Genomic DNA, 21004 nt, shown 5'->3' on the forward strand with positions numbered 1-21004 from the left:
CGCTTCTCCGGCGGTTCCAGGTGGATCTTGAGTCCTGGCATCGCCGCGACTTCTCCTGGTTTGGCAGGGTCAGTATCCTTAAGATGAACCTGTTGCCGAAATTGCTCTACCTCCTGCAGACCGTCCCTATCCAACTACCGGTGGCCTATTGGTTGCAACTGAAACGCTCCTTCACGCGATTTGTATGGGCTCCGGGCAGACCGCGGATAGGGTATGAACTACTGACCAGATCTAAGGAGATGGGCGGGGTGGGTCTGCCGGACTGTAAATTGTATTACTTCTCCGCGGCGTATGCTAGGTTGCTGGACCTGTTGATAGCGGACTCCGCCAAGGCGTGGGTCCATATGGCTAGGGACTCCTCACCTACCTCACCCTCGACGCTCCCTTGGTTGATAGGTTCGTCCAGCGTCCCCGCCCCAACCTCCTCTTTTACGGTTAATCATACCCTTGCAATACTCGGCTCCACACGCAATCACCATTCGCTCATCGATACTAAAGGTCCCCTGACCCCAATTACGGACCATCCTGACTTCCCACCGGGGCGCTCCTTGCGTACCTTCTTGTCAGGTACTAGCACGCGCCCTCTCCGATTTTATCATGTTTTACGCGGGTCCTCGCTGAAACCCCTCGATCAGATGCTAGAACCCGCCACCATTCGCCCCAGGCAGCCCTTACTAAGTTTGAGCAAATGTGCCTGGCTCCATCAGCAGTATTCAGGGACATCTCCACTATATACAATTTGCTCATTCAGCAACACTCCTCTAGTCCTCCTCCCTTTGCTCGGCGTGGGAACGTGATTTAGGTGTCCAACTCACCCCCTCCCAATGGCAGAGAGCCTTCCTTCTGACTCACAAGGCACTGATCTCCACGAAGGCGCAGGAAACGAATTACAAGGTCCTCTCCAGGTGGTACAGAGTGCCCACTCTTCTCCACAAGTGGTTTCCGTCTGTGCCGGATAGATGCTGGAGATGTTTGTCAGATGAGGGCACCATGATTCATATATGGTGGCAATGCTCTGCTCTGCGCCCTTTCTGGGACTCGGTGCATTCTATTGTGTGCAAAGTGACAGGGATTCCTATTCCCAATACCCCTGAATGCCTCTTGCTTTTCGCCTTCGACCCCACCATCCCAGCCTATACGGTCTCCCTCTTGAAATATATGCTCCAAGCCGCCAAAACGGTCATTCCCCACCACTGGAAGTCACCCTCCCCCCCCCACTAACGGAGTGGTTTGAGGAAATCGCTCTCCACCAAAGGATGGAGGACCTCATCTGCGTTTCCACATTAGCCGTCGCCCGTTTTATGAAGACGTGGAGCCCATGGGAGACGTTTCGTACCTCCAGTGAGTACCGGGATGCACACTTGTAACCAGAGCTCGTGTCTGTTCCCCACCCTCCCCCTTCCCTTTTTTCCTCGTGTGTCCCCCCTGTTGTCTTCATTGTAAACTAAAGAATCTGGGCAATAAATATTGAAGGAAAATTTGTTCCAGCTCACCTTTCTGGTCGTGTGTATGGTCCCGGCTCCTGGGGCCCTGGGGAGTGTTCCCGTAGCAGGCAGTGAAAAGTTAAAGAAGGATCCCGGAGACAAAAAAGTCCTCTATCAGCTCTTCTTTATTGCTTCATAAACAGTACAGACAAAACCATCAGGTACACGGCAGGATGACGCGTTTCGGGTGAGTACCCTTAGTCGTAACAATAAGCTGAGCGTGACCCCTCAATATAAAGGGGTTGGAACCAACCATCCTCCAATAGGAAAGGACTGATTTCAAGCAACAAGTTGCTACACACTCAGACACACCTTTTTTCGTTTTTTTACCTTAATCAATTGGTAATTGGTGACACACTGTGCGGACATTCCCCTGACTTATTAACCCCGGGTTACCCCGTGTGTCCATTCCGCAAGAAAAACCGCACAGTGTGAACGCTCAATTAATTCATCAATCACACACATGTGGTATAGATAAAAACAAAATAAAATAAAATTAATAACAAATACCATGGCCTTCTGCCTTTCGGCACGTAACTACTTTTTTATCTTAAACCAGCAACCTTGGTTGGACTAAATCTAGCCTATTTAATATAGGTAACAGAGTAGAAAATAACTCCACCGTCCTAATAACGGGCTGAGAGTCCAACCGCTTACAGATAATACAGACTTAGTACATATATGTGTCAGATGAAAGGGTTGGTTATCGATAAAGTCTTGGATGCATGCTGTTAATATTTATCGAGCACAACCGGAATGAATAAAATAGAATAAATTTTGTTAAATACCGGAAGAAATCAGAAGAAAAAAACAAACCCGAACACAAGAAACCGCCCCGTCTGGACAGCGTTCTAGTGAGTGAATGAACAGAGATGCGTGCGAATCCATAATGCATAATTTATACGTGTCATGCATCATTGCTAGGATCCAAATAAACTATCCCATCACATACAATATAGTATGCTGTACATCTAAAACATGTCAGCCTAGATGTTAATAGGCATAAAATGTTGATAAGAAATATAAAGAGCAATCAAAAATGATAACAACTTTCTACTTGGCATACCCAGAGTTTTACTGATAAATATATATAAGTTCTTTCTTAAGATTGAGACCCACTGGAACCCTGGACCCCAGTCTGAAGATCCAGTAGGCCTCACGAAGAAGAATTTTCTTTCGATGGTCACCGCCCCTTTTCGGAGCCAATACTCGCTCTATGGCATAAGCCTGGAAAAATGACATCTGGCGAGAATGTACCTGGATAAAATGCCTTGCTATATTTGAAATGTTTAGGATATTGGGGTTATTGATATAATTGAGATGTTCTAATACTCGACTTTTGAACCTGCGAACTGTGCTTCCCACATACATCAAATCACAACTGGTGCATCGGATGACATAAATGACACCCTCCGTGTTGCAATTGATGTACGTACGTATTGGATAACTGCATGAATGATCTGCATTATCAAATGATCTCGTAGGGAGCACATATTCGCAGGTCCTGCAGCGACCACTACCACATCTCGTGAATCCCTTGTAGATAAGCCAGCTTGACTTGACATTAGTTCCACTGCCGCTGGCAGTGTAGAGAGACGGGGACAGCGAACAGGACAGGGTAGGAGCCCTTCTAGAAACGATTCTGCAACCTGATTTAAGTGCTTGATATAAAATTTCATCATCAAACAAAATAGGTAAGCATTTTTTTATTGCAGAACTAATTTTATTAAATTCGGTACTATATGTCAGGGAAAGGGTAGGAATACTGTCCTGACAACCGTCTACCCGTGTCTCCACACTGCCAGCAGGAGTTTTGGCTGACCTTTGCTTTGGTTTCCCAAACAGCATATCTTTTCTCTCCTTTTGCAATGCTATCTCTTTTCCTCTATTGATCATCCAAGATGGATAGTCTCTGTCCCTCAATCTTTTCTCCACCCTGTCCAGTTCCTCCTCTAATCCGTCCATTCCACTGCAATTTCTAGCAGCACGGGTAAATTCACCCACAGGGATTGCTCTGACAGTGTGTATTGGATGATGACTCTTGGCGTTCAGTATAGAATTTCCTGACAAAGTGACGGTCTGCACTACCTCACCAGGGACCCCGCGGAGTGTCAAATCAAGGAAATTAATCCGAGACTCATGTGTAATACACGTGAACCTCAAATTATAATCATTATGGTTCAGATATGCCTGGAGGTCTGGTACGGCAGACACACCGGCGGCCCACACCATAAGTATGTCATCGATGTATCTGCCGTACCAGACCAAACCAGACATAAATGGATTATCCAAATTATAAATATATTTTTCCTCCCAATATGACATCGTCAAATTTGCTAGGGATGGGGAGAATCTCGCTCCCATTGACACTCCGCGAGTCTGAAGATAATGCACACCGTCAAACACAAAATAATTATGGGTTAAAAGATATGCTGTAATCTCACACACAAAATCGATATAACCGGAGCTGAGTCCGGTATATCGATGAAGATGGTATTCCATTGCCATTAGAGCAACCCCATGTGGGATGGACGGATAAAGGGAAACTACATCGGCTGAAATCCAGGTATAATTCTGTTCCCATTTGAAGTCGTACATAGCACGCAAGACATCACCCGTGTCCTTTAGGAACCCCGGTATACGTCTGACTAGGGGCTGGAGGAGATGATCCAGCCAGCTACCCAGACGTTCTGTCAATGACCCTATGCCAGAGACTATAGGACGAAGGGGGGGGGGGGGGGGGGTGGACGCCTTTATGGACTTTGGGCAAGGCATGAATAATTGGTGTGACCGGTGCATCCACGCACAAATATCTATGCTCATCGTCACTGAAGATGCCCATATCTTTTCCTTTTAATATCAATGACAGATAACTGTCCATATATTCCAATAACGGATCCTTAGTTAATCTATTGTACGTGGATGTATCAGCCAGGGGAATGTCCGCACAGTGTGTCACCAATTACCAATTGATTAAGGTAAAAAAACGAAAAAAGGTGTGTCTGAGTGTGTAGCAACTTGTTGCTTGAAATCAGTCCTTTCCTATTGGAGGATGGTTGGTTCCAACCCCTTTATATTGAGGGGTCACGCTCAGCTTATTGTTACGACTAAGGGTACTCACCCGAAACGCGTCATCCTGCCGTGTACCTGATGGTTTTGTCTGTACTGTTTATGAAGCAATAAAGAAGAGCTGATAGAGGACTTTTTTGTCTCCGGGATCCTTCTTTAACTTTTCACAATAAATATTGAGTTTTGTTTGGCTGTTAACCCTTGCTTTGTTACTGGAAAAAATTGATTACAATGGAAAATTTGCCCAAAAATTTTAATTCTGAAATTTCATCTCTGTTTGCCAATAACTCTTATGGAACACCTAACGACGGGGTTAACAACGTTTGTAAAATCAGTTTTGAATACCTTGAGGGGTGTAGTTTCTTAGACAGGGTCACTTTTATGGAGTTTCTACTCTAGGGTTGCATCAGGGGGGCTTCAAATGGGACATGGTGTAAAAAAAAAACAGTCCAGCAAAATCTGCCTTCCAAAAACCGTATGGCATTTCTTTCCTTCTGCGCCCTGCCGTGTGCCCGTACAGTAGTTTACGACCACATATGGGGCCATAAATATTGAGTTTACTTTGGCTGTTAACCCTTGCTTTGTAAAAGTAAATAAAATTAAAAAAAAATGGAAAATCTGCCAAAAAAGTGAAATTTTTTAATTGTATCTGTATTTTCCATTAATTCTTGTGGAACACCTAAAGGGTTAACAAAGTTTGTAAAATCAGTTTTGAATACCTTGAGGGGTGTATTTTCTAGAATGATGTCATTTTTGGGTGGTTTCTATTATATAAGCCTCACAAAGTGACTTCAGACCTGAACTGGTCCCTAAAAATTGGGTTTTTGAAAAGTTCAGAACAATTTTAAGATTTGCTTCCAAACTTCTAAGCCTTGTAACATCCCCAAAATATAAAATATCATTCCCAAAATGATGCAAACATGAAGTAGACATATGGGGAATGTAAAGTAATAAATATGTTTGGAGGTATTACTATGTATTATAGAAGTAGAGAAATTGAAACTTGGAAATTTGCAATTTTTTACAAATTTTTGGTAAATTTGGTATTTTTTTATATTTTTTTACTTAATTTTACCAGTGTCATGAAGTACAATATGTCCCGAAAAAACAATCTCAGAATGGCCTGGATAAGTCAAAGCGTTTTAAAGTTATCACCACTTAAAGTGACACTAGTCAGATTTGCAAAAAATGGCCTGGTCCTTAAGGTGAAATAAGGCTGTGTCCTTAAGGAGTTAAAGAGCGCGATTCCCTCGGTGAGCATGCGCACAAGGGTGCGTGTCAAGCCTCCGAGCGGGGCTATGTGTGATGGAACGCACCAGCGATGGACAGTGTAGTGCTGGTGTAGGGGGATGGTATAGCGCTATTATAGAATGTGTGTAGACACATCGAAATTGTGAGCAGTTGCCAGTGGAGCTCAAGAGGCAGCTGACTTGGGCTCCTCGGGAGCAACTGGGTCCAGGGCAGCTGCCCCTTTTGCCCCGTGTTAAAGATGGCCCTGGTGGTATTGCCATAATCGTAATGACCTGGAGAGTGAAGAGCACAAGTCAGTTCTACCACATAGTTAACGCTGTAAAAACAAAACCCATAAAACTGTGGTTGGTTTTCCAATTACACCCCATTTTCTTTTTTTTTTTTAAGATTCCCACTACATTCTATACAGTATTAAAATTGTGCCATTAGAAAGTGCAACTTTTCCTTAAAAAAAGAAGTCCTCACACGGCTAAGTGAATAATAATAATAAAAAAAGTTAAAATTATCTCCAGGAAGGTAGTGAGCGAAAAACGGATACACAAAAACCTTGTGTATCCGTATTAAATAATAAAGACGGTTGAACTACCTCTCCCAACAGTTCAAGTACGAAGAACATCAACCCCCAACCATAGCAGATTTTTATGTTAGGTAGTGAAGTCCATGGGTCACAACTGTTGCTGAGGTAGACTCCTGAGACTACAAATTTGCCTCTGTCATTACCTGGTCGCTGGCTTCCCGCCCTTTCCAAACCAATCAGAAGCCGCATAGCTCTCCCAGCTCTGGTCATTACGTCACACCTACGCCTAGAGCAACATGACCTGTGCTCAGACAGAGCATCGTATACTACAGGCGTTCCCTGCTTGCTCCACCCCCAGCTGATCACGTGACGTGTTTTCCCCGTGAGTGCCAAGGTTGAAGTGAAGAAAGACCTTCAATGTCAAGTACGAAAACCGGGTAACTTGTCTGGGGTGTGGGAGTAAGAACGGGTCACAGAGTGTAAAGCAGGACAGACAAGATAGGCGGCAGTGGGGTGGTGGGTCAGTCATATACTCCAGTGCTGTCACTTCCTGTACTGGGTTATGCCATGGTTGCGTCTAGATTGGGGTCCTCACTAGTGAACTGTCTAGAATGGAGTTGCTGGAGGCAGGACCTGCCAGGACCAACTCCAATCTAGACAGACCACTGCAGACAGGACTAGAATAGAGTTCCTGGCAGGACCTGCTCATAGAAACTCCATTCTAGTCTCGTTTCTCTACAGAACAGACTACATTGGAGTTCCTGTATGGAGGATACTGGAGAAATGGGAATATGAAACACATTTATCAGTATTGCTGCAGAGCCGTTTATTAATAGGTATAAATTATATATATATATATATATATATATATATATATATATATATCATACAATTCTTATTAAATTATATCTTTATTTTTATTCTGGTTAATGTGAAATTTATTTAAAGTACATTTTTAGTTTTTGTGTTTTTGTTTTTTCCTTCCTTTTTCGTTTTTTCCACCTTTTTTTATTATTATTATTGTTTTATTATTATTATTTTATTTATTTTTTCATTTTGATAGTTCTGGCATTTTTGGCCTTAAAGGGGTTCTGCACTTTGTTTAAACTGATGATCTGTCCTCTGGATAGATCAACGGCATCTGATCGGCGAGGTTCCGGGACCCACTGCTGGTCATCTGTTTGAGAAGGCAGCGGCGCTCCAGCAGTGCCGCGGACTTCTCACTGTTTACCGCTGGCCGAGTGACGTCACGGCTTGTTATCAACTGGCCTGGGCGGGGCTAAGCTCCATTCAAGGGAACGGAGCTTAGCCGCGCCTCAGGCCAGTGATACTAGTCGTGACGTCGCTGGCAATGATGGAAAGTTCGCCCGCGAACACATTCGGGCTGCCATCTTTAATCACAAGTCCGGCAAGGCACATGTAAGTCCTTGCTAGTGTTAAAACTTGTGTTTTAAGTTCGGCGTCTAAAGTTCAGGTTCGGGATATCAAAGTATCCCGTTATGGATTCTGCTACCACGGACCATAACGGAATTTAGAATCCATAACGGGATACTTTGATAACCCGAACCTGAACTTTAGACGCCGAACTTAAAACACAAGTTCGCTCAACACTAGTCCTTGCCTGTGCCGGTCTGAAACAAATGTAGTTACCGGGAGCAGGCAGTTCCGAGAACAGCCCGATGAAGGCCCCCGGTTCTCGGAACTGCCTGCTCCCGGTGACCGCATTTGTTTCAGACCGGCTCGTGGCGCAGGCTCAGGTAAGGACTTGCCTGTGCCTCGCCTGACTTGTGAATGCGTACCCATTCACTTGAATGCAGTGCACCATCCGCATCTAGGTTTCGCAACGCAAAAAAGTAGAGCATGCACTACTTATTTACGTCATGGAAGCATGAACAGAAATCCCATGGAACCACTCAGTAGGCTTCTGTGGGCTTTCAATTCATGCCTCCGTTCGGCACTGCACTGGACCCACTGAAGTGGTATGGCCATTGCCATCCTATCTTTGTCCATAATGCGGACAAGGATAAAACATGTTCTATTTTGTAGAGGGGCCGCAAAACAGACATACGGATGCAGATAGTACACGGTGTGCTGTCCACATCATTTGCAGCCCCACTGAAGTGAATGGGTCCGCATGTCGACCAAAAGTATGTTCGTGTGCATGAGCCCTACGCCTAGGAGGTCCTCCATACAGCAACTCCATTCTTTCAGTACTGAAATAACTAGACCGGAGTTGCTGAAGGGAGGTTCATCAATTCTGGGCAGGTGGTAGTTGCTACAGGGAGGTCCTCCATTCTAAGGCCTCTTTCAGACGGGCATTGTGGGAAAAGGTGCGGGTGCGTTGCGGGAACATGCGCGATTTTTCTCCGCAAGTGCAAAACATTGTAATGCGTTTTGCACGCGCGTGAAAAAAATCGTCACGTTTGGTACCCAAACCCGAACTTCTTCACACAAGTTCGGGCTTAGGATCGGTATTCTGTAGATTGTATTATTTTCCCTTATAACATGGTTATAAGACATTCTGAATACAGAATTCATAGTACAATAGTGCTGGAGGGGTTAAAAAAAATATAAAAAATAATTTAACTCGCCTTAATCCACTTGATCGCGCAGCCGGCATCTCTTCTGGCTTCTTTCTTTGCTTTGTGCAGGAACAGGACCTGTGGTGACGTCACTCTGGTCATCACATGATCCATCACCATGGTAAAAGATCATGTGATGACCGGAGTGACATCACCACAGGTCCTGTTCCTGCACAAAGCAAAGAAAGAAGCCAGAAGAGATGCCGGCTACGCGATCAAGTGGATTAAGGCGAGTTAAATTATTATTATTTTTTTAACCCCTCCAGTGCTATTTTATTATGCATTCTGTATTCAGAATGCTATTATTTTCCCTTATAACCATGTTATAAGTGGAACATAATAATGATCGGGTCTCCATCCCGATCGTCTCCTAGCAACCGTGCGTGAAAATCGCACCGCATCTGCACTTGCTTGCGGATGCTTGCGATTTTCACGCAACCCCATTCATTTCTATGGGGCCTGCATTACGTGAAAAACGCACAAAATAGAGCATGCTGCGATTTTCACGCAACGCACAAGTGATGCGTGAAAATCACTACTCATGTGAACAGCCCCATAGAAATGAATGGGTCGGGATTCAGTGCGGGTGCAATGCGTTGCACTCGCACATCGCATCTGCGCGGAATACTCGCCCGTGTGAAAAGGGGCCTAACTGATTCAGTACAGAAATGACTAGAACGTTGCTGAAGGGAGGTTCATCATTTCAGTCCTCCATACAGCAACTCAATTCTGGCTGGTGACTATTGAACTGACTATAATGTAGTTGCTGCAGGGAGGGTCTATATGCCAGTGCTGTAACAAGTCCCTTCCATACTTCTCCTTTGTTAACTATCCATTGAGCAGTTGGGCCACAACTTACGGGCAGCTATAATACATTGATTTGTCTTATTTTTGGAAGAGAAGTTTTCAGGTCTGTTGCTCGTTTTGCCCGCCAGCCAGATACTTGCAGTGTAATGTTTTTCAATTTCTGTGAATGGCATCTTTACTCCAGCAGAGTTATACTCCGATCACATAGGCAGTCTGGTAGGAGTTAGACTCTGGTCACATAGGAGATATCAGAGGGGTAACGCCCCAGCTCTGATGTGCTACCAACAGAAATCTATAGTAAATATTATTGGCTCCCCATTTATTAAATGTTTCCATATTCATGGGGGTCCCCCGCCACAATAGTGATTTTTAAAGAGTTTGTACAAGTTACCCACAGGATAGGGGATAACTGATTTATCGGTGGAGGTTTGACTGTGTGCAGGGACTCCACTGATCCTGAGAAAGGGGATCCCGTTCCCCCAATCCAATGGGGATAACTAGCTCCCCTTCTCCTGATCCGATGGAGCAACAGATCGGCCATAGGCCATATTCATTCTCTATGAAGTCGCCTGACGTTGCCCAGTGTTGTACTCGACTATCTCCATCAGTCACATAGAAAATGAATGGATTCATGCCAGACCTGCTGCTCCATCACTCTAGTCAGAAGTGCATGGGAATCCATGCAGAAAAATGTGCATATTCCGATACGCGTGCAGGTAACCTAAACATTTCAGACAAAATGGCGTCCTTAGTGACAGAATGGAAGTACAGTCGTGGCCAAAAGTTTTGAGAATTACATTAATATTGGAAATTGGAAAAGTTACTGCTTAAAGGGATTCTGTCACCTCCCCTCAGCCAAAAAACGATTTAAAAGCAGCCATGCAGCACAGCTTACCTGGATTAAGCTGTGCTCTTTTATCTTGAAATCCGTCCAGCAGTTAGTGCAAAAAACGACTTTGATCGATATGTAAATGTGTCCTGAAGGTGCCCAGAGGGGCGTTTTTTTCTTCTTAGTGAGCCCAGTACCGCCCCTCTTACAGTGCCCAGCCCGCCTTCCTTGTACTTTCTAACCGCCGCCCCCAGCCTGCCACAGCCTCCCCTCCCTCTCCTCCCCCTCCCTCACGCCGAACGAAGTCTCGCACAGGCGCAGTACCCACTGAGGGCTGCGCCTGTGCGATCTGCAGGAGACTGAGGGCAGGAGCTTCATCCTCGTCACTGGGCATGCGCCGAGCCCAGTGACGTCCGATGCTCGCTCTTCCCTGCTGACTGAGGGAAGAGCGAGCATCGGACGTCACTGGGCTCGGCGCATGCCCAGTGACGAAGATGAAGCTGCCGCCCTCAGTCTCCTGATGATCGCACAGGCGCAGCCCTCAGTGGGTACTGCACCTGTGCGAGACTTCGTTCGGCGTGAGGGAGGGGGAGGAGAGGCAGGAGAGGCTGTGGCAGGCTGGAGGCGGCGGTTAGACAGTCGCAAGGAAGGCGGGCTGGGCACTGAAAGAGGGGCTGTACTGGGCTCTCTAAGAAGAAAAAAACGCCCCTCTGGGCACCTTCAGGACACATTTACATATCGATCAAAGTCGTTTTTTGCACTAACTGCTGGACGGATTTCAAGATAAAAGAGCACAGCTTAATCCAGGTAAGCTGTGCTGCATGGCTGCTTTTAAATCGTTTTTTGGCTGAGGGGAGGTGACAGAATCCCTTTAAGTTTTTTTAATAGCAATTTGCATATACTCCAGAATGTTATGACGAGTGATCAGATGAATTGCATAGTCCTTCTTTGCCATGAAAATTAACTTAATCCCCAAAAAACCTTTCCACTGCATTTCATTGCTGTCATTAAAGGACCTGCTGAGATCATTTCAGTACTTGTCTTGTTATCTCAGGTGAGAATGTTGATGAGCACAAGGCTGGAGATCATTATGTCAGGCTGATTGGGTTAAAATGGCAGACTTGACCTGTTAAAAGCAGGGTGATGCTTGAAATCATTGTTCTTCCATTGTTGACCATGGTCACCTGCAAAGAAACGCGTGCAGCCATCATTGCGTTGCATAAAAATGGCTTCACAGGCAAGGATATTGTGGCTACTAAGATTGCATCTCAATCAACAATTTATAGAATCATCAAGAACTTCAAGGAAAGAGGTTCAATTCTTGTTAAGAAGGCTTTAGGGCATCTAAGAAAGTCCAGCAAACGCCAGGATTGTCTCCTAAAGAGGATTCAGCTGTGGGATCGGAGTGCCACCAGTGCAGAGCTTGCTCAGGAATGGCAGCAGGCAGGTGTGAGCGCATCTGCACGCACAGTGAGGCGAAGACTTTTGGAAGATGGCCTGGTGTCAAGAAGGGCAGCAAAGAAGCCACTTCTCTCCAAAAAAAACATCAGGGACAGATTGATCTTCTGCAGAAAATATGGTGAATGGACTGCTGAGGACTGGGGCAAAGTCATATTCTCCGATGAAGCCTCTTTCCGATTGTTTAGGGCATCAGGAAAAAGGCTTGTCCGGAGAAGAAAAAGTGAGTGCTACCATCAGTCCTGTGTCATGCCAACAGTAAAGCATCCTGAGACCATTCATGTGTGGGGTTGCTTCTCATCCAAAGGAGTGGGCTCACGCACAATTTTGCCCAAAAACACAGCCATGAATAAATAATGGTACCAAAACACCCTCCAACAGCAAGTTCTTCCAACAATCCAACAACAGTTTGGTGAAGAACAATGCATTTTCCAGCACGATGGAGCACTGTGCCATAAGGCAAAAGTGATAACTAAGTGGATCGGGGACCAAAACGTTGACATTTTGGGTCCATGGCCTGGAAACTCCCCAGATCTTAATCCCATTGAGAACTTGTGGTCAATCCTCAAGAGGCAGGTGGACAAACAAAAACCCACTAATTCTGACAAACTCCAAGAAGTGATTATGAAAGAATGGGTTGCCATCAGTCAGGAATTGGCCCGGAAGTTGATTGAGAGCATGCCCAGTCGAATTGCAGAGGTCCTGAAAAAGAAGGGCCAACACTGCAAATACTGACTCTTTGCATAAATGTCATGTAATTGTCGATAAAAGCCTTTGAAACGTATGAAGTGCGTGTAATTATATTTCACTACATCACAGAAACAACTGAAACAAAGATCTAAAAGCAGTTTAGCAGCAAACTTTGTGAAAACTAATATTTGTGTCATTCTCAAAACTTTTGGCCACGACTGTACATAGCCAACTTAACATATTTAAATGGGATGTCTGGTTCTAAGAGGAAACCAGTAACGCTTCGTTCACATCACCGTTCAGCCTTTCCGTTCTCCTGCTCCGTTTAGGGGCAGGAGAACGGAAAGGACGGATAAGCACATAACTGACGCCAAACGGAGCCCTTAGGACCCCATAGACTATAATGGGGTCTGTTATGTTTCCGCTCAGAAGATGATTTTTAAGCGGAGACAAAAGTCCCGCATGCACAACTTTTGTCTCCGCTTAAAAATCATCTTCTGAGCGGAAACATAACGGACCCCATTATAGTCTATGGGGTCCTCAGGCTCCGTTTGGCATCAGTTATGTGCTTATCCGTCCTTTCCGTTCTCCTGCCCCTAAACGGAGCAGGAGAACGGAAAGGCTGAACGGTGATGTGAACGAAGCCTTAAAGGGGTTGTCGGAGTTATGAAAAAAAAAAAAATATATAGCACTGAAAATCTGATGGGCAGCAATATATAACAGAGCTAAGCAAGATTTATGCAAAAAAAAAGTCCTCATTTCCCTGGTTCTTTTCTGGCACTTTGTTTACATGCAATAAAAACAATCTCTGCCCCTCCCCCTGCTCTGCTAAGGGAGTGAATACAAGTGCTGCCCTGAGTGGCATGTCTGCCTGCTGGGAGACTCAGCAGCATGTTGTATGTGTAGGACTACAAGTCCCAGCTGTATAATGACACTGCTAAGGGAGTGGATACAAGAGCTGCCCTGAGTGCTGGGAGAATTAACAGCAACTTGTATGTGTAGAACTACAAGTCCCAGCTGTATAATGACAATGTTAATACACACAGGATCTTCGCCCTACCTTCTTGTGCAATGCTCTCTGTAGTCTGTCATCTCCTGTGCCCAGAATTGTCACTGCCTGCAGCTACCCAGTCTGTGCAGCTGAAGGGGTTAAGAATCCTAGCAGAGAGCAGATAGCCCGGCAGTGAAAGGGGTGTGGCCAGCACAGTGACGTCCCGTTTACAGGCTTGTAAACAAACTTTATCAGAGCAGGGAGAGAAGCTGACATCACAGGTCATGTGACCCTCAGTGAAATCGGAGAAACCAGCCACTGGAGATAAAGTGAGTTAATTGTAAAGTTGTTATATTTGCCTAGTTTGGAACATAGAACAAAAAAATAACTCGGATAACCCCTTTAACCTCTAATAAAGAGTAGTGGAGTAATTTATCAAACTGGTGTAAAGTAGAACTGGCTTAGTTGCTCATAGCAACCAATCAGATTCGACCTTTCATTTTCCAAAGGAGCTGTCAAAAATGAAAGGTGGAATCTGGTTGCTATGGGTAAATAAGCCAATTGTACTTTACCCCAGTTTGATAAATGACCCCATAAATGATTACTTACCTGCCAGATCCCTCTCCAGTTTATTATAGTTAATGGGGCTAGCGGACATTCCAGTAGCCTCTGGCAGGCTGTTCTCTACTGGAACAGCCTGTCAGAATTTGTGCCACAGATGTGAATGTAGTCTAAGTACAACTTTATTGTAATAAAATAAAAAAACTCTCATCCAACTGTTTTATTAAAACCTATAACCACAAACCACACAAGACAGATAGATGCTTGTTAAGTTTTATATTTAAACATTTCTATCACCATGATCGCACTAAAGCTTTCATACTGCTGTAAGTAATCATGGTGAATTAAAGGGGTTATCTGGGAATTTATATTGATGACCTGTCCTCTAGATTGGTCATTAATATCGGATCGTGGGGGCCCGGATGTGTGGTCGCAGCAAAACCTTTACTGTTATGTATATGCAAATTAGGTGATTGGAGGACTGGGGACCTGTCCTAGTCTTGAAGCACCGCTTCACCTCCTCCTCTCCCCCTATGGCTATTACCTCATGGTCTGATTGACAGGGTCATGCATCCTCATTGTTCGGAAGCCTGACCCTGATGGCTTGCACTGGTGAGACTTCATTAGCACATGTGCGGTGGATCTCACAAGTCTTTTCCTGCTGAGATCTGCACTAGGTAAGCGTCTATGATGCGAGTCTCCTCTCAGAAAAGTCTTCTTCCTTTTGGAGGAAACCGATATCAGCACTTGCGCAGTGCAGGTCTCAGTAGGGGGAGCCTAGCGAGATCAACCGTACATGTACCGATTAATCTCACAGACGCAAGCAGGAGATTTCAGGGCCGGGCTTCCAAACAATGGAGACGCCTGACACTGTGAAACAGGCCATGAGGGTAAGGCCTCATGCACACAACCGTTCCGCAAGATCCGCAAAAGAATGGCCCATTGTAGAAATGCCTATTCTTGTCCCCAAAACGGACAAGAATAGGACATGTTCTATTATTTTTTTTTTTCTTTTGCGGGGCTATGGAACGGAGCAACGGATGCGGACAGCACGGTGTCTCCTTGTGGCCGCCTCATACAGTATAACGTCTCCTTGTGGCTGTTCCTATACAGTATAGTGTCTCCTTGTGGCTGTTCCCATACAGTGTAACGTCTCCTTGTGGCCGCCTCATACAGTATAACGTCTCCTTGTGGCTGTTCCCATACAGTATAGTATCTCCTTGTGGCTGCCCCCATACAGTGTAACGTCTCTTTGTGGCTGCCCCCATACAGTGTAACGTCTCTTTGTGGCTGCCCCCATACAGTGTAACGTCTCTTTGTGGCTGCCCCCATACAGTGTAACGTCGTTTTGTGGCTGCCCCCATACAGTATAATGTCTCCTTGTGGCCCCAAGTGTTTTTTCTTCTAAATGGGCATTTATCGCAATATATATCGTTATCGCGATATATTTCTTAATATCGTGGGAATATTTTTGATATCGTCCAACCCTAGTCCCACCTCAGCAGTGATTGTGCGCTGTGAGAGACCCTGCTTATGCAGTTCAACAACCCGACCACGTTCAAAAAGGGAGATTTTTATTTTTTTTGCCTTTCCCATCACAACGTGTGACTACCTGACAGAAAATGACAATGAATCCACATCTTTGCACAGATTTGGCCTTTTAAAGGCATGTGGTCCTAAAATTTGGATAAGCTGAAAAACTGCCTGTTTCAGTTTAATCGTTATTTTCAATTAATTGAATGCTCAAAAAATGTTTTGTCTCACTCCCATTTCTTCTTGTTGCATGTTGAAGCTCTACTTGGAACATTGTTTAGATCCAACAATGTAAAATATGATTATTTTTTTTTGCCATTTTTCAAGTGGTCTTAGGGCTCTTTCACACTTGCGGCAGGACGGATCCGGCAATCTGGTCTCCCTGTCGGATCCGTCCTTCCGCTGTTTCGCCGAGCCGTCGGACTGCCGCTCTGTCCCCATTGACTATCATGGGGACGGGGGCTGAGCTACGGCGGCGCACGGCGAAAGCCGCCGGACTAAAAAGTCCTGCATGTCCGACTTTGACCTATGAGGAACTAGTCACATGTATCTCCAGCAATAAGTCAGCCGAGGCCAGCCACAGATGGAGCGCTGATCGGCGATTCCAACCCCGGGGATGCGCACCATGTGATCGCTGTACATGCGATCACATGAGACGCACCTAGACACCAGCAGGATCGCAATCTACCAGCAGTGTGTCTGTTCGCTATGGCAATGAATCATGTGACCGCAGCCCAGCGGTCACATGATCCACTCTGTTTTTTTCCACCTACATAGAGGGTGATAACTGCATTAGATTAGGGACTTTAGAGATGCTTGTTTTTAACTATAATGTACAAAGGGAGCATCTCTACAGGGGTCTAAACTATGGACTCTGGTCTGATCACTATTTTGTTATTAAAATAAAGTGTATGCAAAGTTGGGAGCACAGGTGGAAACGCTCCTCCCCCTGGGCAGCCCCATGATACTCATTTGTGTTTGACAATAAATATGTGCAATGCTTGCAACAGAAAGCATTGAGTCTTTTTAACCTGATGAAGGGGGCTTTAGTACCCCCGAAATGCTTTGTTTTGTTATTTTATTGACCTAAAGAAGAAGATTTCTGCTCTTCATGCGAGTGTCCTGGCTGGTGTATTTTGCGCCTTAAGTGTATCCTGATTTATTCCCATCAATATAATAAATGTAGAGAACAACTTTAACCACCTCAGCTCCCCTAGCTTAAACCTCCTTAACCCCTTAAGGACCAGGCTCATTTTCACCTTAAGGACCAGGCCATTTTTTGCAAATCTGACCAGTGTCACTTTAAGTGCTGATAACTTTAAAACGCTTTTACTTATACAGGCCATTCTGAGATTGTTTTTTCGTCACATATTGTACTTCATGACACTGGTAAAATAAAGTCAAAAAAATTAATTTTTTTGCATAATAAAATACCTAATTTACCAAAAATTTGGAAAAATTAGCAAATATCAAAGTTTCAGTTTCTCTACTTCTGTAATACATAGTAATACCCCCAAAAATTGTGATGACTTTACATTCCCCATATGTCTACTTCATGTTTATAGCATTTTGGGAATGATATTTTATTTTTTGGGGATGTTACAAGGGTTAGAAGTTTAGAAGCAAATTTTGAAATTTTTCAGAAATCTTCAAAATCCCACTTTTTATGGACCAGTTCAGGTTTGAAGTCACTTTGTGAGGCTTAGATAATAGAAACCTCCCAAAAATGACCCCATTCTAGAAACTACACCCCTCAAGGTATTCAAAACTGTTTTTACAAACTTTTTTAACCCTTTAGGTCTTCCACAAGACTTCATGGCAAAAAGACATACATTTTAAGAATTTAGATTTTTGGGAAAATTTTCCAATATAATCAATTTTTTCCTGGAAAAAAACAAGGGTTAACTGCCAAACAAAACTCAAAATGGGTTGCCCTGCTTCTGTAGTTTGCAGAAATACCCCATATGTGGTCGTAAACTACTGTTTGGCCGAACGGGAGGACATAGAAGGAGGGGAATACCATATGGGTTTTGCAAGGCAGATTTTGCAGGACTGGTTTTGTTTATACCATGTCCCATTTCAAGCCCCCCCTTGTACCCCTAGAATAGAAATTGCAAAAAAGTGACTCCATCTAAGAAAGTACACCCCTCAAGGTATTCAAAACTGGGTTTACAAACTTTGTTAACCCTGTAGGTGTTCCACAAGAGTTAATGGCAGATGGAGAAACAATTTAGAAATTTCTATTTTTTGGAAAATTTTCAATTTTAACCAATTTTTTACAGCAATAAAGTAAGGGTTAACAGCCAAACAAAACTCAAAATGGGTTGCCCTGCTTCTGTAGTTTGCAGAAATACCCCATATGTGGTCGTAAACTACTGTTTGGCCAAACGGGAGGACATAGAAGGAGGGGAACACCATATGGGTTTTGCAAGGCAGATTTTGCAGGACTGGTTTTGTTTATACCATGTTCCATTTCAAGCCCCCCCTTGTACCCCTAGAATAGAAATTGCAAAAAAGTGACTCCATCTAAGAAAGTACACCCCTCAAGGTATTCAAAACTGGGTTTACAAACTTTGTTAACCCTGTAGGTGTTCCACAAGAGTTAATGGCAGATGGAGAAACAATTTAGAAATTTCTATTTTTTGGAAAATTTTCAATTTTAACCCATTTTTTACAGCAATAAAGTAAGGGTTAACAGCCAAACAAAACTCAAAATGGGTTGCCCTGCTTCTGTAGTTTGCAGAAATACCCCATATGTGGTCGTAAACTACTGTTTGGCCAAACGGGAGGACATACAAGGAGGGGAATACCATATGGGTTTTGCAAGGCAGATTTTGCAGGACTGGTTTTGTTTATACCATGTTCCATTTCAAGCCCCCCCCTTGTACCCCTAGAATAGAAATTGCAAAAAAGTGACTCCATCTAAGAAAGTACACCCCTCAAGGTATTCAAAACTGGGTTTACAAACTTTGTTAACCCTGTAGGTGTTCCACAAGAGTTAATGGCAGATGGAGAAACAATTTAGAAATTTCTATTTTTTGGAAAATTTTCAATTTTAACCCATTTTTTACAGCAATAAAGTAAGGGTTAACAGCCAAACAAAACTCAATATGGGTTGCCCTGATTCTGTAGTTTGCAGAAACACCCCACATGTGGCCGTAAACTACTGTACGGACACACGGTAGGGCGTAGAGGGAAAGGTGCGGCGTGTGGTTTTTGGAAAGCAGATTTTGCTGGACTAATTTATTTACACCATGTCCCATTTTAAGCCCCCCTGATGCACCCCTAGAGTAGAAACTCCATAAAAGTGACCCCATCTAAGAAACTACACCCCTCAAGGCATTCAAAACTGGTTTTACAAACTTTGTTAACCCTTTAGGTGTTCCACAAGAGTTATTGGCAAATGGAGATGAAATTCGAGAATTTACATTTTTTGCCAAATTTATTATTTGCTCCATTTTTTCCAGTAACAAAGCAAGGGTTAACAGCCAAACAAAAGTCTATATTTATTGCCCAGATTCTGTAGTTTGCAGAAAAACCCCCCATATGTGGCCGTAAACTACTGTACGGGCACACGGTAGGGCGTAGAGGGAAAGGTGCGGCGTGTGGCTTTTAGAAGGCAGATTTTGCTGGACTGGTTTATTTACACCATGTCCCATTTGAAGCCCCCGTAGAGTAGAAACTCCATAAAAGTGACCCCATCTAAGAAACTACACCCCTCCAGGTATTCAAAACTGGTTTTCCAAACTTTGTTAACCCTTTATGTGTTCCACAAGAGTTATTGGCAAATGGAGATGAAATTCGAGAATTTAAATTTTTTGCCAAATTTTTTATTTACTCCATTTTTTCCAGTAACAAAGCAAGGGTTAACAGCCAAACAAAAGTCTATATTTATTGCCCAGATTCTGTCGTTTGCAGAAACACCCCATATGTGGCCGTAAACTACTGTACGGGCACACAGTAGGGCGTAGAGGGAAAGGTGCGGCGTGTGGCTTTTAGAAGGCACATTTTGCTGGACTGGTTTATTTACACTATGTCCCATTTGAAGCCCCCCTGATGCACCCCTAGAGTAGAAACTCCAAAAAAGTGACCCCATTTTAGAAACTACGGGATAGGGTGGCAGTATTGTTGGTACTATTTTAGGGTACATATGATTTTTGGTTGCTCTATATTACACTTTTTGTGAGGCAAAGTAACAAAAAATTGCTGTGTTGGCACCATTTTTATTTTTTGTTATTTACAACATTCATCTGACAGGTTGGATCATGTGGTACTTTTATAGAGCAGGTTGTCACGGACGCGACAATACCAAATATGACAACTTTTTTTGGTTGTTTGTTTCAGTTTTACATAACAAAGCATTTGAAAAAAAAAACTGATTCTTTAGTGTCTCCACATTCTGAAAGCCATAGTTTTATTTATTTTTTGGGCGACTGTCTTGTGTAGGGGCTCATTTTTTTCGGGATGAGATGACTGTTTGATTGGCACTATTTTGGGGTGCATATGACTTTTTGATCGCTTGCTATTACACTTTTTGTGATCTAAGGTGACAAAAAAATGGCTTTTTTTACACCGTTTTTATTTTTTATATTTTACGGTATTCACCTGAGGGGTTAGATCATGTGATATTTTTATAGAGCAGGTTATTACGGACGCAGTGATACCTAATATATATACTTTTTTTTTATTTATGTCAGTTTTACACAATGATTTCATTTTTGAAACAAAAAAAATCATGTTTTAGTGTCTCCATAGACTGAGAGCCATTGTTTTTTCAGTTTTTGGGCGATTATCTTAGGTAGGGTCTCATTTTTTGCGGGATAAGATTACGGTTTGATTGGCACTATTTTGGGGTGCGTATGACTTTTTGATCGCTTGCTATTACACTTTTTGTGATCTAAGGTGACAAAAAATGGCTTTTTTTACACAGTTTATATTTTTTATTTTTTACGGTATTCACCTGAGGGGTTAGATCATGTGATATTGTTATAGAGCAGGTTATTACGGACGCAGTGATACCTAATATATATACTTTTTTTTTATTTGTCAGTTTTACACAATGATTTCATTTTTGAAACAAAAAAAATCATGTTTTAGTGTCTCCATAGTCTGAGAGCCATAGTTTTTTCAGTTTTTGGGCGATTATCTTGGGTAGGGTATGATTTTTGCGGGATGAGATGGCGGTTTGATTGGCACTATTTTGGGGTGCGTATGACTTTTTGATCGCTTGCT

At 43.6% G+C, this 21004-nt stretch overlaps 1 protein-coding gene across 2 annotated transcripts in view; it reads left to right on the plus strand.

The window, feature by feature from the left end:
• The first annotated feature begins 6650 nt into the window (after positions 1 to 6650).
• The window catches only part of LOC122924313 (acyl-CoA dehydrogenase family member 11-like), a 115909-nt gene continuing 101555 nt past the window's right edge, over positions 6651 to 21004 (plus strand). The window contains exon 1 of one of the 2 annotated variants that reach the window (XM_044275270.1): positions 6651 to 6745. Coding sequence is in view for 1 of the 2 variants with exons in the window: in XM_044275269.1 (XP_044131204.1) it covers positions 6739 to 6758 (20 nt within the window). In the remaining variant the exon portion in view is untranslated. Of the gene's footprint in view, positions 6759 to 21004 lie in introns of both variants that reach the window. The other variant, XM_044275269.1, reaches the window with a different exon arrangement.

Source organism: Bufo gargarizans, chromosome 1 (assembly GCF_014858855.1).
Source record: "Bufo gargarizans isolate SCDJY-AF-19 chromosome 1, ASM1485885v1, whole genome shotgun sequence".
Classification (NCBI taxonomy): Eukaryota; Metazoa; Chordata; class Amphibia; order Anura; family Bufonidae; genus Bufo; species Bufo gargarizans.